Source organism: Myotis daubentonii, chromosome 9, assembly GCF_963259705.1.
Source record: "Myotis daubentonii chromosome 9, mMyoDau2.1, whole genome shotgun sequence".
Classification (NCBI taxonomy): domain Eukaryota; kingdom Metazoa; phylum Chordata; class Mammalia; order Chiroptera; family Vespertilionidae; genus Myotis; species Myotis daubentonii.
Genome location: NC_081848.1, coordinates 70,472,888 through 70,500,297, shown reverse-complemented (window position 1 = coordinate 70,500,297; position 27,410 = coordinate 70,472,888). Strand labels below are relative to the sequence as shown.

General features: G+C 48.2%; 1 protein-coding gene across 1 annotated transcript in view; it reads right to left on the bottom strand.

Annotated features, from left to right (window-relative positions):
* Positions 1-2,195: 2,195 nt before the first annotated feature.
* Positions 2,196-27,410, bottom strand: part of SYT13 (synaptotagmin 13) — a 36,866-nt gene continuing 11,651 nt past the window's right edge. Inside the window, exons 2-6 of the mRNA XM_059709583.1 lie at positions 16,780-17,005; positions 13,920-14,054; positions 12,093-12,394; positions 7,678-7,807; positions 2,196-5,827 (exon numbers count right to left, since the gene is read on the bottom strand). Of these exons, the coding sequence (XP_059565566.1) occupies positions 5,523-5,827; positions 7,678-7,807; positions 12,093-12,394; positions 13,920-14,054; positions 16,780-17,005 (1,098 nt within the window). The 3' untranslated portion in view covers positions 2,196-5,522. The remainder of the gene's footprint in view (positions 5,828-7,677; positions 7,808-12,092; positions 12,395-13,919; positions 14,055-16,779; positions 17,006-27,410) is intronic.

The following is a 27,410-nucleotide window of genomic DNA, read 5'->3' as shown; positions in this document are numbered from 1 at the left end:
AGCCTGCGAGACTGGCTTTCTCCCACCTCCTCCCAGGTAGGCACCTGCCTCCATCTCTGGCTTGGGGAAGCTGCCCATGATCCCATCACGGATCATCTGTGCTGGCTCACCTGCAGGACATGAAGGAAGGAGCACAGAGGCAGTTGAAAATGCCCATCCCCCCTAAATCCATCCACATCTCCATCCTGTGGCTCTCTCCTTGCCTGGCATCTGCCCGGGGAGGGAGACAGACAGATGCTAGGGACCTGAGCTCCTGCAGTGGTGGTGCTTCCAATTGGCTCTAGAAAGATAGAAACTCTTGCGTGGAAAATTACCACCAGCTCCATTAGCAATTAAGGAAATGAGAAGAGACTGACTCAGAGCCCCTGGTGACATTGCATATTGTGTGGAGGAGTGGGTGGCTGCCAGAAGGACTTCAGAAGATGCCAGGGAGGATTGCCAACATGGGACAGGTGCACATGTATGTGGGTTTAAGTTGTTTTATGCCCAAGATTGGAGGCCAAAATATGTGTGAAAAGTCTAGACTACAGAATCACAAAATGTTAAAACAAATCTAGAAGGGACCTGAGTGATCACTTGATCCAAATTCATTGCACTGATGTGGAAAGCGACGTCCAGAGGCAAGTGGCTTGCCCAGGGCCATGAAGGTGGCCTGTGACAAAGCCAGCCCGGGCTGCAGGTGCTCAGCTCCTAAATGCAATGCTCTTGACTCGGTTTATGCACAGGAGCAGAGCGTACTTAAGGCAATTCAGGGGAAAGCCTTGTATAAAGTGATTAATGAATCTACTTCCCTCTCCCGTTTTCTCCTTTCTATAAGTCCAGACTCTCAAATATTAGTTTTGGGCTCTGATGGGCTATATGCATAGTTACCTATAAAGCATAGTTTATATAATATGTGGCTATGCAGGATAAAGCCCACTCCTCTGATTTTATTATGAAAATAAAAATCCTGGTTGTCATTAAAATGTGATATGAATGTAATATAAAATAAGGAGTTACATGCACAGACTTGGAAAGCGAAGACATCTCATGGCTTCCTTTACGGATCCTTTTTAAGAACCTTTAGTTTTAATTACATGAGACCTGGCTAATTTCCTACTGATTTTAAAACCCAGGCCCTGCCCCTGGCTTAAGGCCAGAGCCCCTTCCTCTGTACACCAGGCTGCAGCAGCCACCAGGAGGGCCTAGGGGGTGGGGCTCAAGGAGTCCCCTTGTCCCTGCCCACCGTCTGGAGTACAGAGGTACCACTGGTTGCCGCACTGACTCTTCCAGAGCTTTTGCTTTGGGCGATTAGAGAGAGAGGAGTCTCTAGTTTCCAACTGACTTTTCTTCTCAACAAGGAAGTCAGAGCCCCCAGAGCACTTGCATCCCTCCTTGCATATAGTCCCTTTGATTGGGTGCTCAAGCAAGACCACCAAGGTGCACGCAGGCATACACACTCACAGAGCAATCTGTGATCCAGCCATTCTACTCACTCCCAGGTAGATATGCCAGAGAAGCTTGCACAGGCATCTGCCCTAGGAGGGAGACAGAACAGATGCTAGGGATCTGAGCTCCTGAAGTGGTGGTGCTTCCAACTGGCTCTAGAAAAATAGAAACTCTTCGGTTGAAAATTACTACCAGCTCCATAGGCAATTAAGAAAATGAGAAGAGACTGACTCAGAGCCTCAGGTGACACTGCACATCCATAGCAGTTCTGTAACAGCAAAGTAAAGGTGAGAGGGGGAGGGGAGAGAAAGCGAGAGAGGGGGTAGGGAGAGAAAGGAAGGAAAAAAAAGAAAAGGAAACCTCTAAGTGTATATCAACAACAGACTGGGATGGTGGTATATCCATAAAATGGAATATTATACAGCAACAAAAAATGAACTGAACTGGACCTACGTATGTCTGCATGGATAAAGCTCAAAATTTTAGTGTGAAGTAAAAACAGTGTGATGAAATTTAAATTAAATTTTAAAACACATAAAAATACTCTATGGCACCCAGGGCTTACATGTGCATGCAGTAAAGGGATAAAGAAATGCTTGTGGTGAGAAATAAATTCAGGATGGTGGTCTCCTCGGTAAAGGGCTGAAGGAACTTCAACTGTATCTGTCAAGTTTTATAAAGCCTGGCAGTGATTCATGAGTGTTTATCAAATGATCACTTCTGCATTGTATGTCTAAAATGTTGAGTGAAAAGAAGAAAACACCAGGTAGGTAACCCAGTTGGAAATTATTTATTTACCACTGAAAGGTTTTTGCTCCAAAGTGTGACACCAGACATAGGACTACAATGTCTCATGCGTCTTTTTTGTGCTTCGGTTCATAATTGCAAACAAACACACACTTAGCATTGACAACAGGAAACACGGTGGCAGAAATGAATCACAGGGGCTAGATCTCTTGTTTCACGGTCCTCAGCTCAGTTTGGCTTAGGCAATAGCTGCCTGCCCCCCAGGACTCCTCACATCCCAAAGGAATTGCCCCATCTTGCTCTCTACATGGGGTGATTTGTCACTCAACCCACAGCAAGAGTCATGTCCCAAGTTGAAATGGACAGACGTGTGCAAGATCTTGACCAATAGGCACTCAACAAATAGATATTAATGTGATGTAAGAAGTGGAGCCAAGATTAATTCTTTGTCCCCATCACCATATCTATGAAAGAACCAGATCACGGTGTGGGCAACCGTCAGCTGGAGATGGTTTCTTACTTTATTTTTATCTCTGTTTTGTGACCTTCTTAGAAAACACTCCCTGGCAAAGGACCAGGTGTTCCTTTCAAAAAATCAAATGTGCTCACACGGACCCAATTACACTAATGTGGTAGTAAATTGCAAATGTGCCTGGTACTAGGTAAGCTGATGCAAAGAGTGCTGAAGTTTTTGGATTTGGCAGTCTGGTATCTCTGAGTAATATAAAATTCACCAGGACGAAGTTTGGGTAGAAAAGCACAGCGATCATATTCTCTTCTATCATCAATGACATTTACACAGAGTTACAAATTGTGAGTAGGTGAATGGTAATACTCAATGTCATGACTTTCTAGGCCAACTGGGATTTCTGATGCCTGTATCTTTGAGCAATCAGCCAGGACTCTGATTTTTATGCCAGTTGCAGTGACCTGTTCTGTCTACTCCCCTATCCATCCTTTACTCATTAATTCATTCAACAAATACTGTACTTAGGGGCCATGAGCCAGCTTTGTTCAAGGTGTCAAAACACACCAGACAAAAACCCCTGTAAAATCTCTCTCATTTCTGTGCATGTCTGTTAGGAGAGCTGATAACTGACACCCAAGATGTTCTGTGGTGGCATTTGATTCTTATTAGCAGCAACCTTTAGTTTACAGACTCTGGAAAACTAAACCTCTGAGATCCAAAGAAATGAAAGCCTCATGGTGGAAAGAGCATGGGTGGAGTTGATATTTCTGGAATCAGAGACCCAACCCAATCCATCTCAAGCATCCTTTGGTGTGACTATAAGGCAGGTACATAGATTTGTAAGGAAGTGGAACCGTATTTCCTGATTTTAAGCCTAGAATCCAGACTTTTTTAGATTAAAGTAGCAGATGTTACCAAGAAGAAAGTACTGATCAGCTTACATAGAGAATGTTCTGTTCTCTTTTAGCTATGCCAACAAAAAAAAAAAGGAAACAAGAGTGAGGTGGGTGAGGGTATCTCAAAAACATGATATAGGAAATCACTAACAAATGCTTTGCCTAAAAAAACTTGGCAGGAGGTGGTAAATGTTAGTGATCAAGATTTCTAATTATCTGAGAGGTTTTCTCATTAAAGGGGGATTAGATATTTTTTCTGTTTCTTCAGAGGGTAGGTAGAAGTTGTTTCTAATGATTTTCTACTTTGGTGCAGAAAGGAAAAAATGATAACTATGGGCGATAAGATCCCTATCAGATTCTCAGGGGGAGGCTAAGAATGACTTATTGAGGTTGAAGGATAGCCCTAACCCATCTTGTCTAGAAATTCTCGTTTAGATCAGCACTAGGGTGACATTGGAAGGCCCAGAATTTGGATGTCAGTATTAAGGAGTCCAAATGCAGAATTCATGGTTCTGAAAATGCCTGGGATGGTTCTGGTACTTTCCAGGCATTGTCAGCTGCCAACTTAAAGCTTAAAGATGATCCTCTGGTGGTTTCAGAGTTTGCTTCTAGCCAGGGAGTGCCTACAGCTTTCAAGCATGCTTTCATCTATCAATCGCAGAATTTACCCAGACAGAGCTGCCATGTCATTAGTCCTGCTTAGCAGACAGCCAACAACAGAACCCAGGAGTCCTGGTTCGAGGGCAAGTATATCCACTCCACAAGGCTCATCATTTAATTAATGATATGGACAGCTATTTGGAATAATAAGGTAGGAATCTGAAACTTAGCTGCTGGTTACTTACTGATTTTAAAGCGACAGGCCCTGAAAACTGAAGTGGGAGGCACATTTGTAAAAGCCTTCGTTTCCTATTTATCTTCCTTCTCCACCTCCACAGAGCCAGGCATAATAAACTAAATTAATATTTGTCCCAAACTGAATTCTTCCTGAAGTGGCTGGACCGCTAGAAGCAACGGGACTATCTTGGAGGGTCACTTTGGTGATGCTGGTGGATGTGACAACTAGCGCCCAATAACTAACAGGGGGATCCCACACTGTCAAGGAAGTTCCCCCCCCAAATATAATATAAACTGATTCTGAGATAAAACAATAAAGCTATTCAATAAAAAGTACAAATTCATTCCAAGAGCAGGATCTGAAAAGCAAAAATGAAAAATATTAAGAATTAAAATAATTAAATTAAAAACCTAGAGGCTTCTAAATGTCACACTGATGGTTGAGACATCCAGTACTGGAACTGGCTGTGAAAACCTGTCTGGAATGTTGTAGAAGGGATTCCTCCAGGCACAGTGCTCCAACCTCTGCATCCAGACCACCGATGCATGTTAAAAGGCAGGCTCCTGGGGTCCGGCCGGGAACACTGGTTTGGAATGTCTACAGGTGGGTCCGGGAGTCTGCTGGTGATTTCTTCACACTGAGGGTTTGAGAACTGCTGGATTACTGCTGCCTGGTTCAGGAGCACGACTTCGTGCTGGCCGAGATGTCAACCCACCCTAACAATCTCCAACTCTATGAGTAGATCCAGGATACTTTTATTTTCTTCATCATTTTTGAAATGCTCACTTTTAAGAAAACACATTCTTTGTATCCATTATTGCCCAAACTCAGCTTTCTCTGCATCTGGACTAACATGCCCACCCCGCAAAACCCGCACTCGGGCTGCATTTGCTAAGTGTCTCTTCTGTGACACAGATCAGCAAAATGCATTCCCCAGGGTGACCCAAATGTCCACACACTGCCCTCTCCTGCTCATTGTTCAGATTGGGGGTGTGATGAGAGAGGAATGGGGTCCTGGTCTTTGCAAAGATGTCTGTCTTCTGAGTGTCATTATGAGGATGTGGCACAAAGAAGAGGTCACAGAGGACAGCTGGGACGGAAGGGGCAGGGCCGTGCCCGAGAAGGGAGGTGGACTGGGAAGCTGCTACAGGTGCAGCTGGTGCCACATGGCGATCTGCCGGCGCGGGTTTTTGAGCATCTCCTCCCAGTGGCTGCGCTCAGAGCCGGAGGCGTGCAGGCCCAGGCTGCAGTGGCCCAGCACGCAGCTCTGCCCCTCCTCTTCCTGGCCCAGCACCTCCAGCTCCACGCTGGAGGCCTGCAGCAGGTCATCTGGCAGCTCGAACATGATCATCTCATTCCACACAGGGTTGATCTTGTGCTTGGCTCGTTTTGTCTGCTTCTTTTTCAGCTTCCGAGCTTGGTGCTTTAAGGTCACCTTGACAGAGACATCTGGGCAGGAACAGAAGGGAAAGAGAGTCAGAGAGAAGGGTCAAGAATGAGTTTCTGGGATGTGGTGAGGCCCAGGCTAATGCTCTCTCTTAGGGATGGAGAGAAAGGGTCTCTGGTTCAAGGTCTACACTGAGACTCCCTCTTTATGCACCCCTCCCCACCTCCATGGGTCAGGTATGAATTCAAAAATTATTCAATGCTCACCATACGGCAGACACTGGTCTAGACATGGGAATACAGCAAAAGTCCCTGCCTCATAGAATGTATACTCAAGTATGGAAAACAGACAATAGCATCATGTATAAGGCTGGTCATCGGGTGGCCCATGATTGTGTCATGCTAGCGATAACCAGGGAATCACCCTTTGCCATGAGCCTTTCCAAGTGCCTGTATGTCCCACATCAAGCCAGGCCCAGGACAATGGCTCAGACATCCTGAAGCTTGATTTCAAATTCAGTCCAGAAAAACAAAGCCACCCCATGTCTTCATGCCTTTGGTTCTCCATCCAAGCATGTTTGTCTGTTATGAAGATAGTGGGTCGCCTGCTGGTTGGATGAGTTCTTCTCTGTTCTTTTGTAAGTGTTACTTGAGGACTCCAACTGCACGTGGAGGGTGAGGGTAGGCTGCCTTGGCCCGTGGGCACTGCACCGACAGACCTACCCCCCTAGGAAATCCGCCTCACCACCCACCCCCAGGAGAACAGGCCACCAGACGAGCTTTCATGTACATCAAGGCTCCGGACCCAGATCAAGTTTTCATTAGTCAAGGTTCCCAACGCTAATGTGAGAATAATTGCTCCTCTGCATTTATTGCTATAATTACCACCCCCGGGTGGTTAGTTTGTTATTTCAGCAGATATTTGAGAGACAAAGTGTTTTGCTGTAATTGTCCTGACAGGAGCTATAAAAAAGGTGCAGGAAGCAAAGAAGTGTCTGCAGGGGATGCGGAAAAGGCATTGATGTCTGACCTTTGGCTCAGGAATCTGCAGCAAGGCCAATTCTTCTGATTTCATTCACCCAAAAGCTTTTGCTCAGAGATTCTGAACGCAGTGGCAATTCTTTATTTGTATCCTGCTATAAATATCTATCTATTATATGCTGCCATGAGCACTTGGCTCTGGGTCCAAGCACCATATGGTAACCAGCAATGTTTCCTGCTCTGACAAGAGAACCTGTTCGGCCCCCTGACTTGGGGCTGAGCTGAGGTATCCAGACGGAGAAACTGAGGCTTCCAAGATGTTGAAGAGATGTTTATTTGGGTATGTGGGGCACAGATGCCCTAAGCTTCAGGCTGCCTCTGCCCAGGCACCCACACACCTTCTGCCATCACCCACACCCAGCTGGTGTGGGGGTGCCAGGTTGGCAAAGGCTGAGAAAAGCGAAGAGACTGGGTGGGTGTGGGGAGCACAGGGATGGCTAGTTGAGACAGGAGAAGGGAACCTGGGATGCTGACACCTGCCTGTGAGGTGGGCCCAGCCAGGTCGTAAAAAGTCTGGGCCAAGTTTGCTCTGTAACCAGATACTCCACTCCATGGCTACAGCCCGACCCTTGGCTTCCTGTGACCCGGGAGTAAGACTGGTTCTTCTCCCAGTGGATCCCCAAGGTTGGGAGTCCCTGGCAAGTATGAGCTCATACCTAGGGTCTGATGGATGGGACTGGCCAAGGGATAAATGGATGCGAACTTAAAAAAGTGAGTGTGTGTCCTTTAAAAATTCATTTGAGCTTGGGGTGGAGGACACAGCTGAGCTAACTCCACAAATGTCCTCATGCCCCACCTCCCTGCTCACCTGTCCCATTGTCTTCCAGGTGTTACCTCCCTCTGCACACATCCTCCTCTCACACCTCACTCACCCTTCCCCAGCAGCTCCTTGGACTGGTTGGAGTGGAGGTTCTTGGCTTTAATCAGCACTACCAGGAGGCGGTTGGCCGCCGGGAGGTAGCTGATGGAGAGAAGGACCTCTCCAGCTCCTGCAGAAGGCTCCTGAAACACGAGAGAGAATGTCAGAGATGCCTTCACTTAGGGGTGGCTTCAGCCCCATCAACGAATGGTAAGGCTAGGATCCCACTACTTGTATCCAACAGGCATCCCAGAAACCATTTACCCATCAGCACTGGTTTCTCCACCCTTGCAGAAGGGAGGGGGGCACATAAGGATTATATGTGCATCTGTTTCAATAAGAGTTTGTTTCGTTCACCACAACATGTGATTTTCCAACTACCTTATATTCAAACCCAACATACAAGACAGATCAAAGGATGCCACTCAGGATGTGGCTGGGCAGAGGGTTGGGACTCCCTCTCACCCTTCACCTGCCCTTGCCCAAGTTCCTAGGGCATCTTTACAGAACGCTAGGGTCTAGGGAGCACAGTGGAGAACCACGGCATTGACCCATCCGGTGCCTGGGGCCGTGGGGAGTTGTGATTCATTACTCTGTTTGAAAAGATAATTCCTTCCAGCCCCTACAGAGCTGGGAGAGTCAATAATGTCATGTACTGATGCTGAGCAGGGCCCTGCTTAGTCAACAGAATGGCCAACCATGTCAACAAAAGCCAGGCATACGATGTTAGGCAATGCACCGGAGACTACCTGCAATCCTTGCGCTTGGCAGGGGGTGTGGAGGCCTGGAGAAGCATCCAAAATCTCTATCCCCATCTGCAGCTTCACAGTGTCTCCCCTGAAAGTGCTACAAGAATTTATCGGGAATTTTAACAAATCCATTGAGGGACCAAAAATGACCAAAAGAGCCCCTGCAGGAGGCGGGTGTCTGTCACGGTCCAAAGGCAGTGCTAAGAGCATAGACCAGTGGTCCCCAACCTTTTTTTGGCCATGTCCCACCTAAGCATCTCTAAAATCCTGATGCCCCCTCCCCCGCTGTGACATACAATTCTTATCATTAAAAAAGTGAACTCCTATTCACGTGGAGGGAGCCTTAAAGGCTATTAACTTGGTCTAAACAAACTTCCAAAGAACATGGCATCCATGAAAGAGAAAAAAATAAAAGAACGAAAGGATAGTTGAAGTACTGAGTAAGAAATTGTTTAAAAAAATAATAATAATATGAAGTGATATGAAAAATATCAAGTTTCAAAACATATAATAGAGAACTGAGATGCATAAACATGTCACAGTATATGTTTATATACTATATATGAGGCCCCTAGAACCATAAGAAAGGCAAAAAATTCACTGTGAATCACTCATTCTCGAATTGCCCCCCTTAAAAATCAAACTGCCCCCCTGTGGGGCATGTGCCCCACGTTAGGAACCACTGGCATAGACTCTAGAACCAGACTCTCTGGGTCTGAGTTCCAGTCCTACGATTTACTAGCTATGACATCGGGTGAGTCACTTAACTTTTCCAAGCCTCCCTTTCCTCATCTGTAAACCAGGAATAATAGCAGCAACCAGTGGGGTTGTAGAAGTTAACTGGGTTCATATTTAATGCTCAGAACAGTGTCTGCCACTCAGCACTGTGGACCTGTTTGCTTTATCACCATGAGTTATTAAGGAACGCCCATCACTACTTGAGATTAAGTGGGAACAGTGTTTCTGGATGGATGGGGGCCAGTCTGGGCTTTGGGAGTGAGGCTGGTTGGAGGAGCCGGCCAGCCTTGGCCTGAGTCACACCTCTCATCCAGGAAACCTGTCTTCAACGGGACCCCAATCATTCAACTTGCCACAAGTGACTAGTCATATGATGGAATGATTTGGGAGCTGCCAGGAACCTTGGCAATGTTGTGAATCCTAGCAGCTAACGTCAATTAAACACTATGTGCCGGGTGTAATTACATTAGCCATCACACTAGGCTATAAGCGCCACAAAGCCATCCCCAGCACCCAGCACACAGCTGACACAATAAATACTTGTGAGAAAGAAGGGCGAGACATCCCATTTAATCTTGGCAACAACTCTAAGAGCAGTACTGATTTTGTTCCCATTTTAGGTATAAGATCCTGATGCTCAGAAAAAGCACATCACTGCTTGAGGTCATGTAGCCAGCAAGAAACAAAACTGGGCCTTTAGCCCTATCCGGTTTGGCTCAGTGGATAGAGCGTCAGCCTGCGGACTCAAGGGTCCCAGGTTCAATTCCGGTCAAGGGCATGTACGTTGGTTGCGGGCACATCCCCAGTAGGGAGTGTGCAGGAGGTAGCTGATCGATGTTTCTAACTCTCTATCCCTCTCCCTTCCTCTCTGTAAAAAAATTAATAAAATATATTTTTTTTAAAAAACTGAGCCTTTAACAGAAGTCTGGTCTGACCACAAAGCCCAAGTCCTAACTCCATTGCTCTCCAGCCTCCTTGGCGTCTGCCCCAGACTCTCATTTCACAGTGAGGAAACTGAGGCCCAGAGCCTTGTCCAGGCACCAGGGGGATGGCAGCAGAGCTGGATGGGCACCAGCCTGCTGATTCAAGGGCACTTATTGGAAGTCCATGGTTGGCCTGGGCGGTAGCCACAGGGTGACCAGGCCTGAGCGCTCCACTCCCCGCAGCCCAGGTGAAAGGAGCTGGACCTGTCAGCCAGTGAAGGGCTCGTCACCTTGTGTATGTGTCAAGAGTCCCAGCCAAGCCCAGCTGGCTGCACCGCAGCCAGAGGGTTTAACACCCGACCCTCGGCTCTGCTGCTTTAAGTGCCTGCTGACAAAAATACAGGCATCACGGGAGATATCGCGGGTTCGGTTCCAGACCACCGCAGTGAAGTGAGCATTGCAATAAAGCGAGCCATGATCTTTCTGCAGGTGGAGGGTCTTGCCTTCAATTTGTAACAAATGCAACATCTGTGGAGTATAATAAGGCAAAGCTCAATGAACCGGGGTATGCCTGTAACCCTCTTCCTTCCTCCATCCTCTCCCTGGTTTTTCCTGCCCCCTCCCCCCATCTTTCTCTTGAGCTCTCAATGAATCATTCACGCCGCCCTTGGAGTGGGTCACTGTATGATCCCTGGTGACGCATATGCCACTTTTGGCTGAGTGCCTTCCGGTGAGAACTGGGGCACCGCTGGCACTTTTGTTAACCCATTCTGGGCTGCAGTGACTGAAGGCTTCACCCACCTGTTCACACGCACCCTCCAGCTGGGACCAGGACTCTCTCCTGCCACACACACTGAGTGACCCCCTACCGCTGACTCCAGGCTGCCCTCTGAGATTGCTCACGTGTGTGGGAAACAGGCCAGCCGGCCAAATGAGCGTGAGAGTATATTTGTGCAACAATGACAGCTACGTGTGTGGTGATTACTAGAGTGAATGAGCCATAAAGGCAGGGCTTTGTCTAACTACTGCCGTGTCCCCAGCTCCTGGCAACGTTCCTGGCAACGTTCCTGGCACATGGTAGAAATCCAGCAAGGTATTTGTGGAATGAATGAGTGGCTTACTCTTCCGGGGGAAGGACAGAAGAGGTTCTGGTGCCTGAGACTTTGCCTGTACAGGCTGGAGCTCAGCCCTTTTGGGCTGGCACCAAAGTCTCTGGGGGGCGGGGAGCATCCCTGGAGAAAGCTGGTTTACCAGATGAATGAACCAGTGTTAGTTCTTCCCAGGGCCCCCAGCTCCGACTCCTCACAAATCCCAAACCACACACTAATTAGACAGTGTGCTTTGGAGCAGCCCAGTTCCAGCTGAGGATGGTTGTCAATGCTTATCAATTTTCTGAACCTTAGAAAAAGAAAAATAAGGCAAGGAAGAGATGATAGATGGGAGCAGGTGGGAGTGAAAGTGCACTCCCCACCCTGCCAGGGTCCACCAGGAAAGGTGCCTGCTGCTGGCGCTTACATGGTGTGTGGCGAGGGGACGGCATGAGACTTACAGCCAGAGCAACCTGGCCTCACAGCAGAGTTCGTCATGTCCCAGATGGCGACCCTGCATGGGTGACTGAACTGCTCCAAGCCTCAGTCCCCTTGTCTGGACCCGGGGAGTCACAGCACCACCTGCTGCTCATCTTCCCTGCAGTGCCAGGCACATAGTAGGAGCATAGGAATGAGAAATGAATTTAAATGAGGATAATACTGCCAGCACCAGAGCCAATACACTCATAACACGATGGCAGGGGAGGGAGGTCTTTGCGTGGCTAGAAGCAAAACTAGACACTAGGAATCCCAAATCCTGGGCTGTGGTTCTGCTCCAGGTCACTGTTTAAGACTCCAGGCTTCCTTACACACACACACACACACACACACACACACACACACACACACACGAGCATGAGCACTGGCCCAGTCCTGCCACACCATGCTCCACTAACTGGTTTTATCTGTCCTGGGGAGAGATAACCCTACCTTAATTGAAGTCTTCAGCTCCCCCCACTGGGCGGCCCCCAGAGATCCGGACACCCCATCCAGGCCCAGGCGCAGCTCCCCAGCCACACTGTGGCGGGAGAAGCGGTCACAGGTCCTCAGGGTCAGCGTCAGGGTCGCTGTGGGGAGCTCCTCCTCTGCCAGGGGGAGCACCAGGCCTTCCTCCCAGGTGGTGTGCAGCTCCCGCTTCTTCAGGGCCGTCTGGGCCTCCACAGAGCCTGTCCTGTTGGCTACGCTGCCTTGGACATAGCAGTCACAGCCTCCGTCGTGGTCACTGGTCACGGCTGCAGCCAAGGACAAAGCAACACAGACAGGGAACTTCTTGAGAACCCAGGGAGGGGAGAAGCATGGCCCTGCTTGGAGCTGCAGAATCTGGCTTAAAGGCCATGACCTCAGGTGTGTGGAGAAAGCCCAGGGCTGACCACCCTGGCTTTGTAGAATCACCTTTCAGAAAGACATTGAGAGAGAGCTCTCCCGCCTGAGGGGCCAAGGTCAGCACGGGCTGGTCTTCCTTGGAGAACAGGGACAAGACTCAGTGCTTCCCAGAGCCCTTCCCACCCCACGAGCCTGAGATTTGCCAGAGGTGATGATTTATCAGTGTTGCTGCTGACACCGTGAGCGTTTGTCTGTGCTTTGGATGTTTGTCACACAACCACTTGTGAAGTGAATCACTGAGTACGTTGTTTTATATTCTGAGCCTTGGTGTTTTCAAGGCTTTGCAATGAGGAAATGTGCACCTGCGTTGCTTTTACGACGGGTTCCGAATGATAACATGAGACGCCGTAGCTGATGTTCCCCAGGAAGAGAAGAACTGAGGCCACGTGTCCCGATAGAAAGAACCCCCCACTGAGCTTCAAGGGAAGTGCGTGCAGCCCTGGCTCTGGCACCAAGAGTTGGAGTGACCTTAGACAAGTCACCTGACGTTGCTAGACCTGTTTCCTAACGTGCAAAATGGGGCCACTGTGAAGACCAAATGTAATGAAGTACATAAAAATGCTAAAAATCCTTTAAAAATAAAAAAAGAGAGATACTCCCTCAAAAAAATAAATTAAATACAAAAATCCAATTTACCCAGCCCCAGCTCCCAGGAGCCATGGAGTAGCCCACTGTTACCCGATTCCTTAGCAAAGTTTTCTCTTTGTTTGCTGATAGTAACCTGAATTGTCAGGGTAGAGAGACCAGAGACAGCCTGGCCCTCCAGGAAAGACCACCTGATGCTAGGAATACTGACCATTCAGAACCCACTCTGTGTCCGGCACAAAGCCCTATCCAATGTCAAAGGCACCCATGGCAGAGATAGTTTGCTGTTCATCAAAACCCCATTTCTTCTTTTTGCTGGGCACCTGTTGGACCACATTTCCCATCCTCCTTTGCAGTCAGTGGCCATGTGACTGATTCCAGCCAATGGGATGTGAGCAGGAGTGATGCATCCCACATGCTGGTAGTTTTTAAGAAAAGGTTATGCCCTCTCCCTATTCTCCCCCTCCTCCCACCTGCTGGATACAGATGACAAGGAGGCCCAAGAGGATTATGAAGCCACAGATGGAAGGAGCCTGGTCCCTGAGTCACCATTTGGAGGAAAGATGTCTGCCCACTAGGCACCGACACTTTGGACTGACACTTTGGAGAGACAGAAAAACCCCTGTGTGTCTGAGCATCACACACTTCAGGGTCTGCTTGCTACAGAGTGCTAATCTAGCACCAGCCCCCAGCTGTGGGTGCTCCTATCCACCCCCTCTCCCCCACCCCGTGCAGCTCCTCCAGGGAGACAGACCCATAGAAGACCCTGAATGTCAACTGAGAGCTTACCTTCCAGGCAAGTCACGAACAGCTCCGCCTTCTGTTGGTCATACTGCAGGCAGTAGTGAAGCTTGGGGGCTTGGTTCCAGCTGGCAGCCTTCGCTGGGTTCCAGGTCTCCATGACACAGACATCCTCCACCACACCTGTTAAGAAGGTAAAGCCGTCCCTGCCACCCACGCTGGGGTCCTCTCTTCCCGATCACACCTCGTCTCTGCCATCTATGCCACCAACCCAAATCATGGTGGCAGCACCTGTGTCCCTGGGCCTTGCCTTTCAAGAGACCGTCACAGCCCAGTGGTCAGACATGAGCTGCTAATAGTTATATGACCTTGAACAAGTTGCTTGATTTCTTTGAACCTCAGTTTCCTCATCTTTCCAAAAGAATGATAATAATTCCTTCTTCTTAGAGCTCCTGTGAGTATTAAGTAAAATCAAGTGGGGAAAGTACTTAGCCCAAGGCCTGACCCATGGTGAGCTTTCAGTAAGAAAAACTATCATAGCCTGTGTGGTTCTGGTCACCCTGTTTCAGGCGAACCATCCCCACCCCATCTCTGGCTCCACCTCTCCCACAGGGTGCAGGCTCTGCTCCCCAGTAATTCATGGCCGGACATAAATATCAAAGAATGAGTCAGGAGGAGATGCTGGGGCAAGGTCAGAGATAGTGGAGTTGATTTTTGTGCATGTTCAGTAAGCACTTGCTGAATGAATGAATGACCTTATCTTTAATTCAGAAGTTCCTAAAACCAGAACTGCTCCTCGCTCTGCCCCTCACTTGAATAGGAGCCAAACATCTGGAAGACTCTCGTTATTCAAACATAATACAGGAAGGAAAGGATCTAGCAGCTGCCGCAAACTCTACTTTAAGCAAACTGGAATTTTAAAGTTATTTTCAGAACTAATTTAGAGGGCATAAACATAAAGGAGTATTTAATTTCTAAAATGGTTCATTATCGGGTTCCTGCAAGTAGTGAAAAATGTCCCTGGTGCATCTAAACAAGAAACAGATTGGCTAGGATGTGAGCGATGTGTAAAGTGAGATACACATGCACACAGGACCCGCTGGCTTCCAAGGGCACCGCAAGGATAACCACAGCAAGGTCAGGGTCAGAGGGGGCTTGTTGGGCACCCAGAGCTCTCAACCCTCAGACCACCTCAGCCTTCAAAATAAAAACCAAACCAAAGCCAGCACCACGTGGAGAAGCATGGGGTGGATTCTGCTTCAGAAATTGGGACTTTGAGCTGTACACCTGAACAAATACAAAATAAAACTCAAAAAGAAATGGGGGCTTTGAGCTCTACAAGGAGCTGGTGAGGACTGTGGCCTATGGGAGTAGATACCTCCAGCACATCACGGGCACAGTGTCTGAGGGATCTGGCATCCGCCTCCCCCCTGGCCCACGCTTGCTGAACCAAGCAACTCTTGATTTCTGTGGAATCAGAACTTGGTTGCTGCCTTATGGGATGCAGAAATGAATGAGGAAACCTGAAAAGGAGGAGACAAACTAATGTGTTTTGAATTCTTCAAAGTTCCAGACTCTGATTTGCTCACCTGCTCTCGTTGGTGGAGAGTGTCCAATCCTGGCTTTACCGGAGCTTTCAGAAACCGGGGGCTCCCAAGAAAAGGGAGCCCATCGTGATTATGATTATAATTAGCACCCCAAGGGTCCTCAAGCAAATGGTTTCCTCCCAACCTTAAGCTCTCAGGTCTTTTTTTTTTTTAAATATATTTTATTGATTTTTTACAGAGAGGAAGGGAGAGGGATAGAGAGTTAGAAACATCCATGAGAGAGAAACATCGATCAGCTGCCTCCTGCACACTCCCCACTGGGGATGTGCCCACAACCAAGGTACATGCCCTTGACCAGAATCGAACCTGGGACCCTTCAATCCGCAGTCTGACGCTCTATCCACTGAGCCAAACCGGTTAGGGCAAGCTCTCAGGTCTTTGTGGGTGTATTTAAGATGTGGGCTGGCAAACCTGGAAGCTAAAAGCCAACCAGGACTCATTCACGCCATAGGCACTTTCAGCATTTGTTCTCCAGGAAAAGCCAGGCTGATCACTGTGGTTCTGAGCCAGGTTGGAGGGGCGCTGGAGCCAGGCCAGGACACGTGTTAGGAGGGGGGGTCATGACAAAGCTGGTTATGCTGCTTCTGCTTCTACTGTCTCCACCTCCAACCACACAAACAAAACCCCAAGCCACACAATCCCTCCTCCCAGCTGTAGTTGTCACCTCCTTTTAAAGGCCTGCGTGCTCCTTTGGGTTATCTGCGTGCTGCTTCGCATCCCTGCCCCAGTGCCCAACACAGCACTGTCACCGAAAGGAGTTGCATTCTTGATGTTGATGTTGATGAGTAGAATAGAAACAATAGCATCAACAATATATTTGTATGACCTCCTAGTGCCAGGCCCTGAGCTAAGCACTCTATATGCATTGTTTTATTTATACTTTACAACTTTACCGAGTAGGCAACAGTATGAACCCACTTTAGAGGTGAGGAAACGGAGGCCCAAAGAATTTAGCAGTGTCACCAAAGCCACACAAGTATATAAAAGGGCAGAGAATTTGACCCATGACTCTGAACCCATGGCTTTAACCACGACTCTTTAACCCCTCTCTCAATAATTGTATATATGACTTGAAAGGCAATTTCCATTTCCCAGTGCAAAGCTAGGGGCTTTGGGGAGAAGCAATGTGGCAATGTGTCAGCAGGAATAAAGGACTGTGATCCTGAGGTCCTGTGCCACCTGCTTGCCCAGGGTCAAATGTCACAGACACTGCCGCTGGCCACACCTAGCATCTACCCAGACACTGACAGACCCCCTGAGTGAGTGTCGCTCATGGAGCAGTGAGTGCAGCAGACCCCTACCATTCTGAGGAAGGATGAACAGCTCCTCCGTGACCTGCCTCTTGAGGCGGCTGTCATTCGGGGCCTGGGGGCTGGCGGATGCAGCAGGCTCCTCTGTGGTCCTCAGCGTGTAGTCTGCGTAGTTGATAACCTCTGGGGCCGTCACAGACGGCCTGGGGCCGTAAATGTCTGGGAACTTGAGGAGGGCTCGGGGCTGCACGGGCTCCGTGGACTTTTTAATGTTGAACTGCAAACAAACCACCTGGTTAGTCTTCCAGAAGACCTCCTGTCTGATTCCCACCCACAGAAGCGGGTAGTGATGATCTGGCCTTTCATGGGAGACAGAGGGAGGGCTGGGGTTACCTGCTGCTCTGAGGGGTGTGACCTGGGAAGCAAAACATCATCAGTCAAGCCAGGGCCCACTGATGTGTCCGCCCTGTTCATCCATCCCCCCTCCATCCATCCTATGGCTGAGTCCCCAGGTGTTAGCTGGGCCTGTCGTAGGTAGTCCTTCCTCTGCTGTTCTCTATGCCACTTGCTTCTTTGTTTTCTCTCTTTGTTTAAGCTGGCTTGAATTGGGGTTTTTGTGACTTGCAGCCAAGAGCACCCTAAACTGATGTACTGCATTTTTAAGAAGCATCATAGGAGGTCACGACCCTGGTGTAGGGAACTTCTGCCTAGAGTCAGACACCACCTCCTCCCAAGCCCAAACCTCTCTGCATCCGGCCGAAGGCATCCTCATTCGCTGTTTATCCTGGCCCTGCCTTGGTAAGGCCCTGTGGGTAATGCCTGCCCTTGGCGGAGTGTGATTTATACCCTGGACTGGCTGAGAGCAGTCTGATGACTAGCGCATGAGCCTCTTCAAGCAGTGAGAGCAGCCGCTGATTACTGATCTTGTTTTCTTGTACAGTTCTATGTATTGCATTTCAAAACCCTGGTTCTACCACCTCGTTCAAATGCATCTATGTTTCCACTTAAATAGCTTAAACTTCAGTGCCCAAGAAGCAGAAAAGATGTTTGGGAGTTGAGAGAGGGAGCCTGGGAAAGGATTATAGATGGAGAGGAAGGAGGCGGGCAGGGGAACAGACCCCCATAGGAGGACCTGTGCCTCACACAGCGATCCAGCCGTGGCAGGATTTGGAAGTGGGGATTCTCTCTCTAAATGTCCCATGAACCCAGGGGAGATGGCCTGGGATCAGATGCAGGATGGGTCAGGGAAGGTTTCCAGGCATTCAACACTGAGGGAAGGTCCCGCTGTGCTTGGCATTGCAGGCACAGAGCTGGCGGAACACCCTCGGATGGGGCGCCAGACCCTCCAGTGTGTCTCCTTGGATTCGCCCTGTCTATATGCCTCTGGGCCTTGGGCCACCTCTTCTCCCCACCATAGCCAGCTCTGCATGGACTCCAGCAGCTTCAAGAGGGCGCAGCCTCAGTCACACCCATGCCCCTGCCCTGGGGCTTCTCAGTGGCTGCTGAGGTGTGAGGCATGCAGGGACATGCTGTGTCTGCCCCAGGGTCACCCAGATGTGTTAAGAGTTAAAACTCCATGGAGGGCAGGGGGGACTTGACCACTTCAAGCTGGAAGCCAAACAGGGCACTCTCTTCCCTTCCTCCTCACTACCCCTCCCAAGAGCGGCTTCAGTGGCCTTTGGAAGATGACACCTCCCCGATCCAGCAGTTGCCCTTCACACCAACTGGTGGCTGGCTCAGTCAGGCCCTGGGCCCTGTGCGTGCCCTCCCTTCTTCCCTCCCTCCCGCATCCCTGGATAGAGGCCTCTGGCAGGCTCAGCTTTCCTGTAATCCCGGCTAACTAAGACTGATGGCATGGGGTGGGGGAGGGCAAACCTTCATTTACTGAACAAATATTTATTGAGCCCCAGTACAGGCCAGATCCTGTGCTAAATGTTAGGGAAACAGAAGTGACAAGACAGATGCTGTCTTTCCCTATGAGGCTTATGTTGGGAAAGGAGAAATTAATTATGTAATTAGTGAACTGGAAACAAACATTTAACTTCACAGAGATGGGAGGCGACCCCTTTTGTGACATGAGTACTTTTCTCACCTAAGGACCGTTTACTGATTTGGGTTTTCACGTCGGGGCTCTGTTGTAAAGCATCCCAGGAAGTCCCAGGAAGGGGGAAGCAGACTCAGCTCGAAAAGGGGACTGATGGCTTTGCCCCTTATCCTCGAACTTTAAAAAGGAGAAGGAAGAGATGGACACAGCCTGTTTGAATGATGCCAAACATGGGCCATTGCAGCTGGGGTCTGCAGCTAAGCACGGGGAAGCCCTCAGGGGGAGCTGGGCCGGGGAAGAGGCACCCGCCACCCCCGTCACTCTGGGCTCTAATACTGGTCGGTACACACACTAACATGTGTACAGGAGTTTGAAATAGAACCTGGTGGTCAGTGTGCAAGCCTGGCTGGAGTCCAATTACTTGCTACTTAAATCTTGGGTCTGATGAATTAATCTGTGTCCCCAGTTACTTCATCTGTAAAATGGGGATGTTTACTCCAGGGAATGAGAAGTCTTCAGGGGCAGTGGGGAATTTTTCTTGATTCTGTCTTAAAATTCATGTGACGTTTTGTATTTGACTCCATACGATTGTTTTAGCATGAAAAGTTTCCCCTGCTTATTTTGTGACTTAGGATATTCACAGGACACTAGCTGGCACCACAGCCCCTCTGCTCACCCCTGCCCCCACTCTCCCCTAATGGGCAAGCAGGACTCTCTCTCCCTGTGTTGGCCAATATGTGGTAAGTGAAGCTAGAAGTGAATGGAAGAAAAGTAATTTTGCCTCCATGGAAAGATAAACTCCTAGATGCTGAGTCTGCATGGGAACAACCCTCTCTCCAAGTTTTCCTTCCAATCATATAGATAACTCTTCTAGAGAAAATTTGGGGGGGGGGGGCAGCCATAGACATAGATGCTCTTAACTAACATAAAGACTTGACTCTCTCTGCCTTTTCCTAGAGCATCCTCACACCCCCCCACAACTGCTTGAATCCTCACAGTCAGCAGCTCACTTGTTAACAGCCTTGTATCAGTCAAGAAAGGCCAATGCTATGTAACAAACAATCCCTAAACCTCAGTTCCTGAACAAAATAAGAGCTGATTTCTCACAGTCTGAAAAGAGTCTGCTGGTTTTTCTTCAACTCAGCATGCCAACCTCTTCTACCTTGTGTTTCTGTCCATCTGTGTTCTGCACTGTTCAGATGTGAATTCAATGGGTCCTCATAATAACCCTATCAGGAAGTGCTACCATGATCAATCCCATTTTACAGATGAGGACACATGGCCAGCTTCTGAACAGTAAAGGTTTGATTCAAAGCCAGGCTGACTCACTCCAGAACCCTACATTGAGCCACTCTACTGTGCCTCCAGCCCCTTTACCTACCTCCTCACATTTCTAGTCACACTTTACCACTCACCCATGCTTTTGTGCCACTTAAACTGATGCCTGGGTCACCGCCTGGCCTACCACCTCTTATTCTGCCTCCCCCCACCCCCGCCCCTGCCCCCCAGCACCTTCAGAGGAACAGGCTTGTAAACGCTGGTGCCCATACTTGGTGTCATACGTTTCACCTGGGAAAATGTAAAATTCAGATTCCCAGAGCAACCCCCCAAGGGGTTTGACTCAGAGGTTTTAGGTGGAGCCTGAGGAATTCGCATGTCTAAGAAGCTCCTAGCATGGCCATGATGTGGGCGCTCCCGAAGGCTCAGATGAGAATGCCCGGTTTGAGAAAGGCTGGGTAGATGTAGAAATGTCCTCTGGCATGGTGAGCTGCTCACAGGCACAGCCTCCCCATCTCTTAAACAAGTCCTTTCGGCTCCCCACGAACATTTGTCTGGTAGATCTCCAGAGCCTAGGGAGCTGCTGGGACCAGATAATCTGCTTCTTGGCTGCTTATCTGCTAACCCACGGGGTCAGGTCCCAGGGGGGGAGCATATTTCAAGCTGCAAAGTTGAAATTTACTTTGAAGCAGCTTATCTTCTGGTCCATGCGCCAAGCAGTGTTTCCATGGCAACCCTGCCACCCATCATCTTTTGTTATCCCTTCCAACACCTCCTCTTCTGTTTGTTACAAGTCTGTGTCCCATCCTTTCTCAAATCCCTTCCCTGGAGACTCACCTCCCGCTGGTCTCTTCTTTCCCCTCAGTGATAATTATAAATCTAAAAGGGCTGGCCAACCACCGTCTTAACCCCTAGCTACTACTGCTGGTGGGTTAGCCCTGCTGTCAGTTGGGTAAATGTGCCTCTTCCAACCAGGCAGGAATGAGACACAGCTGGGAATGACAGCCAGGCCCAGTGCAAACCCTGTCTCTGCTGGTTACCATTCATCCAATCTTTGGTTCAGTATTTATTAAATCTCTAAGATGCTGGTCAGCTGCGAAATAACACTGTCCAGTCATTTTCCTCGTGGAGTGAGCATGGCCAGTGGAGTAGGGAACAAGAAACCAGTAGATTTAAAAAGGCAATTTTAGATAGAAGTACTATCGAGACAGAGACAGATGGGAATGGGCTGAGTAGAAGGAAGAGTTGTGTCTACTAAGAATTTAAAGGCTTCTTAACCCAAAATTCGTAGGAAAATCATATCTAGAATTAATCGTCTTACCCATAAGTTTCCATTTAAACCTTACAACCTCAGGAGGGAGGGATTACTGTTATACCACTTTATAGAGCCAGTGTTGCTATCCACACACTGAGGCACCGAGGATATAAGTCTAAAGTCACACAGTTAACTAGACACAGAGCTGGGATTTGGACCCAGGCATGTGACTATGGAGCATATATAGGTTTTCCAGATCATCCATGTACTTCCATGCCTGCGTCAGACCAAGGAACCAAACATTCAATAATCTGTTACCTTTCTAAGGTCTTGGGGAGATTTAAGGAAAAGCATGCTGGGGTTGGAGGAAGATGTCCCACCTCCTACCCCAGCCATCCATTCATTTATTCCATCAGTTATGATTCAACATTGAGAACCTCTTATGTGATGGAGGCCATGAAAGACACCGGTCACTGCCCTCACACAATATATGGGTGGGGAGGAGTGGGCAGTGGAGGGATTAGTATAATAACTGCTATGATGGAGACCAGAAAAATATGAGACAGAGACCATAGAAACACATTAAACTTTGCCTGGGGAGGGTGCAGGCCGTAGTGTGTGTGCTGGAGACAGGTGACTTTAAGGAAGATTCAGAGGCTCTGACTCTTGGTAGGGTGTCCTCCCCCAAAGCCTGGGCAGCAGTTTGACAGATGGAGGGGTGGGAGAATGGCATTCTGGGCCAAGGCAGTGTCTTGAAAGTCTGTGGTGTGTTCAGAGAACAGCAGGTGCAACTAAAGCTAAAAGCCCGCTGAGAAGAGGAGGGACAATGAGTGTTGCCATTATCCCAACATTTTTGGAGGAAACAGAATTAAACAAAACTCCGAGGGACTGGAAACCACAAAATAGCAAGATCCCACCTAAAGATTTACTTCTCATAGGTGATCCTGCATGGACTTCATCAGTTACACCACAATGCCATCAATATGGCCACCATCCCTTGACCACTTCCTATGACCAGATTCTCTTGGAAGTGCTACAGACTTCATTGTACTTAATCCTCATGCAACCCTATAAATAAGTGCCTAATATTTTCTTACTCTATACCCCAATATACATAAATAAAAATAACCTAATTCTTTTCTCTACAGAGAAGGAAATTAAGGCTCAGAGAGTTTGAAACTTGTCCAAGATTCTACAGTTAGTGTAAGACAGCTCTGGGCTCAGAACCCAAGTTCATCCCTAAGCCTGCGTTGCTAACCATGCACTACATGATTCCCTGAGGCTATGTCTTGATGCTAACCATACACAGGTAAAAATAAAAATGTCCAGATCATTGTTTTTTATTTGCTAACAGGTGCCACATCATTAGTTTGATGACCCCATTCTTATTGCATCTAGTTGTCTGGGTTTTTTAATGAACTGCCTAGATGTTTGGGCATCAGCTTTGTTACGGCTCAGTTCTAAATCTGGGCTTGCCATTCTTTGTGCAGAAAATGTGTTTCATTTGTGACATGAGCCAAGATGTCAACATTATGTTGTAACCTCAATGCTCGCCATAAGCACTATTTCAAAGTTGGAATTTTTCAAAGGTCAAAGAAAACCCCTTCGATCAGTAATCTGGGGCTCAAACACAGCCTTCCCACCCCACCTCCCCATCCATCCTTATTCTCCCATCTCCAGCCACCTTGGCAGGGCTGTTGGCAATGGACTTGACTCAGAGCAAAGCCTCCCAGGCAGACTTTAACTTCCAAATTTTCCACTTGCTCCCCTGCTCCCATTGAATTGGTTTACTAGGGCCTTAAAAGTCTTTGTTAAACTGAATCCAAATATCTAAGGGATATCTCAGCCCTACATCAGCAATAGCTCTGTCGGATGGGAACATACATGTTGAATATTGATCTCTATGGTCTTAACCAACAGTGTCCATTTGAATACTTTAAGCATTTTTCTTAGCGTCTCCTTTGTGGGGGCTATGTTTTTAATATGGAAAAGTCATTTTGGTACTAAAGGCTGACATATCTCATTATGTACCAGTTTCCTTGACATTGAATTCAAATTCTTCTACCAGATCAGCTATAGGATTTTTTGATTTTATGATGATCAGCTAATTGATGAAACCACTGACAAAGGCAACAACTTTTAACCTTTGTGTTATGCCACTATTTTTAAAATAATAGCTGTAGGGAGCGGCTATAGGGTTAAGCCTAGGACTGACCTGTTGGCAAAGCCACAAACAAGACCCAGCTTAGAGGGCACAGCCCTCTTAGCATAATTAGGCTTGACCTTATGATGCTCCCTAGATCCTATCTGGGAAGCTAATGGGCTGTGGGAGGTGTAGCAAGTGCTGGCAAAACAAGTGAAACTCATCGTAACTATGGTGACCACTACCTTGTTTACCTCTGGCTATAAAATAAAGGCTCAGTTTGCTGTCTGGATCTCTCTCTCTGTGGCCTTAGTCAAGCACAGGAAGATCCACCTAGACCCAGCTTATTCTCTTTGTCTTCGCCACCCTTCCCCCCGCCCCCCTCAGGCTCACCGAACCCTTGGCTGAGCTGGCCAGGCACAAATAGCTAAGTATTGAAATTTAATACTTTTTTTTTTACACATTTAAAAAATTGGTTAGAGCACATTTAAGGTTATTTACATAAGAATACTTCCTGCATTCTGATTAGCTTTCCTTAGTGGGACAGAAAGGAGGTGAATTCTGTAGAACCCTTTGAGCATGTGAATCTCATCCTTCATTAAGGAAAATAAGTCCTGAGAACCACTATCCCAAGACATACACCCACTTATGTGCAGACACTTGAAGGCACATCAATTTCTAACCTGGCAGGTTCAAAAACAGCCAAGTTGTAAAGTGTGACTTAAAAATAGGATAATTAGTATTTTATATTTTGGTTTTAAGCCAAAATCCTCCAATTAAGCAACCCTTAGATTTCTAGCCAAACAGACCACAGAAGATACATAAATAAGTGCCGGGGTCCAACCCCAGCAGGTCCAGGGGTCCCCAAAGGTGTGGACGGAGTCGGCGAAGAAGGAAGGACACGGAGACAGTGTTTAGTTGATCAGCAGCCTAGCCAGGATCTCTAGCCCGGATCTCCAGCCCGGATCTCCAGCCAAGTTCTGGTCTGGATCTCCAGAGAGGTTCTCGGAGTCGGCGAAGAAGGAATGACACGGGGACAGTGTTCAGTTGATCAGCAACCTAGCCAGGATCTCTAGCCCGGATCTCCAGAGAGGTTCTACTTCGGATCTCCAGCGAGGTTCTGTAGCCATGTTCCCTCACTAGGTTCTCCAGCCAGGTTCTGTCCAGGCTCTCCAGTCAGGTTCAGTGTCCAGGTTCCAGTCAGGTTCTCCTGCCAATCTCTGTAGTCAGGTTCAGTCCAGGATCCCTTGCCATGTTCTCCCGCTAGGCTCTGTCTCTAGGCTCCGAGGCCAGTCCCTCTCCAGGATCCTCCGGCATGCTCTCTCCAGCGAAGTTCTTCTGTCTCCAGGCTCCGTGTAGGTTCTGTCTTCTTGATTCTGTTCTAAGTTCTGAGTTTTTCTGTCTTGTTACAACTGTATTTATACCAGTTGATTTAATCCTATCAATCTCTATTACAAAGGTTAGGGCGTTTCTTATCTCCATTCCAGGGAGAAAAGATTATGTAGTTTAAGCATGATTGTTCGTAGTTAAAGGGATTAATTACCCGCCTGGCACTTAGTTGAGGGGTTTTATTCCCTCCCTAACTTCAGGGGAAAATCCCTACCTGGGGAAAACAACCTTTCTCAGAGACCTTGGTTAAAACACATAGTGCCAAGAAGGTGAGCAAACATATTAAGAACAGTATGCCATATATGCCAGGTCCCTTGAAACAGCAAGCATGGACCGGCTCCCGGCAAATAAGGCCCTGCCCTTGAGAAATTTATCATCCAATGATGGACACCATCCCATTAACCGGAAATAGGAAGTGCTTATGCCATAGCTCTCCTACCTATGCCCGTGGCAGACATGACTAATCAATTCACGCATCCTTTCCTGCTGTGCTCAGGTACAGCCTGCCCAGCTTAGGGCTCCAGGAAGCCACCACCAATGAGTAAGACTTGATAAGCAAAATAAAAGCTCTATGCCCTTCCTGGTGCATACTTATAAAAGGATAAATAAATATAGAAGGTAGTCTTAAAAGGCCAAATGTCTGGACTGTGTGCTACAGAAGGCCTAAGAAGGAGCTTCTCATCATCAATGAGATCAACGAAGGTTTCCTGGAGGAGGGGGTTAAGCCCAACATTCAAAGATGACTATGGATAGGAGAGGGAGAGGTGCTTCAAATGGAGAGAGTGACAGCAGCATGGGTCCAGAGAGCACACTTGGGGCATTGTGAGTCTGACAAACCAGTCGAAGAGAAGGTGTGGACGCGTGGGAGAAATGGAATGGTGAGGCCAAACCACGAATGGCTTCGAATGCCTAGCAAACAATTTTGAATTCTATCTTATCAACAGTGGAGGGACTGACAGTTCATGAACAGGAGAATGACATGAGCAACACGGTATTTTCAGTACATCAAAGTAGCAGGTGCATGCAGGGGGAAACTGGAGGTGAGACGTCCAGCCAGAGGCCTGGTGGGAATATCCAGGTAAGAGGGAGCAAGGACTAGGCCAGGAAATACCTGTCAAGATAAAAAAGGAAAAGCAGCAATGCCGGCGACTCCTCCAAGGAAGATTCGACAGTGCTTAGGGGTGGAGCGATGTGTAGGGAAAGGGAGGAAGGAGAGAGAGAGCTGCGTCAGAAAAAGTACTTCCATGATCGCTGCTCAGGTCACCTCTTCTGAAAAAGCATAATCCCCGAGCATCACGGGAGAACAGTCTGGGTCTTCCATGTGACTTCCATGTGAGTGGTCAGCAAGGAGATTTTAAGGGACAGCCGCTAAGGGGCTGCTCCTAGCATTCTCCTCCCAGCTGTCATTTGGGCTGACTCACAGCTGGTGAGTATCAGCCATAGATATAGCTGTTCCTTCTTTTAAATTAGATGCAAACCTACGGTATCTCCCTTCTGCGCCACATGAGTCAACATTCCAACAGTTTACAAATGTTGTCACAAACATGCGATTTGGTCACTGAAGGTCAGTAACATCAGAGCATTTGGTTCCAAGGTACTATAAATGGCAACTATTTTTTCCTCAGCTCATTTCAAGCTTTTTGAGGACAATAATCGCACCTTCTTATCAGCCTGTGTGTCTGTCTGGCCCGAACGTATCAAGGCTTCAAGATGCGCAGAGCCCCACACTGGAGGCTGGATCCAACGGGAAAACAAAAGCAGTTTTGAAACCATCTGGCCTTGTGCAAACAGAGGGCTTTGTCATTGTTGGTCCTGACCTTTGCCAATTTGTACACATTCTCTGATGCACAGACTCTCCCTTTAATATGATTAATTATTAGGGTTTATAGTAATAGCTCACATTGCTTGAGTACCCTATCAGTAAGCGTTTAGGAGTAGCAGATGGCACATTCGAAGTAGGTTACTGAGGGAAGTTTCATAAAGCAGAGGGAACAGTAAAATGATGGGAATGAAGAGTACCCATCTAGTACATAAGTCAAATCCTTTTACAGAAGTTTTCATGGCAACTTAATGATTAATGCCATTTCTTAATCCAATAACCATTTCGCGTACAGTTGTGATTAGTGCCGCCTCTCAAGGCTGCCTGTGGGAGTCACAGGGACTTGGTTTCTTCCCAACCATGGCAGCAGCCAAAGTCACCCCTTCTCTGTTCCCATGGAGGCCAAGGGCCCTGATGTGCCTCCACTAGGGACAGGCTGTGCACTGAGAATGTTGCCTGGATTTCAGGCCGAGGCCCAGAGAGCTGAAAACACACCAGGGGTGTCAACCCCACTTTCCAGTCTTGGAGCCACGGGGACAACCAGGTTCGGGCCAGTGCCCTGCCTGAGCCACCTGTGGGCTTCAGGGGTGACAGGCTTAAGGAAATCTCCAAAAATGTTGACGATCAGAGCATTAATCAGTTATTCCTTCTTGGGGGGCCCACTGACCTCCCCTACACACCTAACATAGCTGTAGATTTGTATTCATTTGTACGACTGTGTGAGAACATCTCTACCCTTAGAACATGAGCTGCA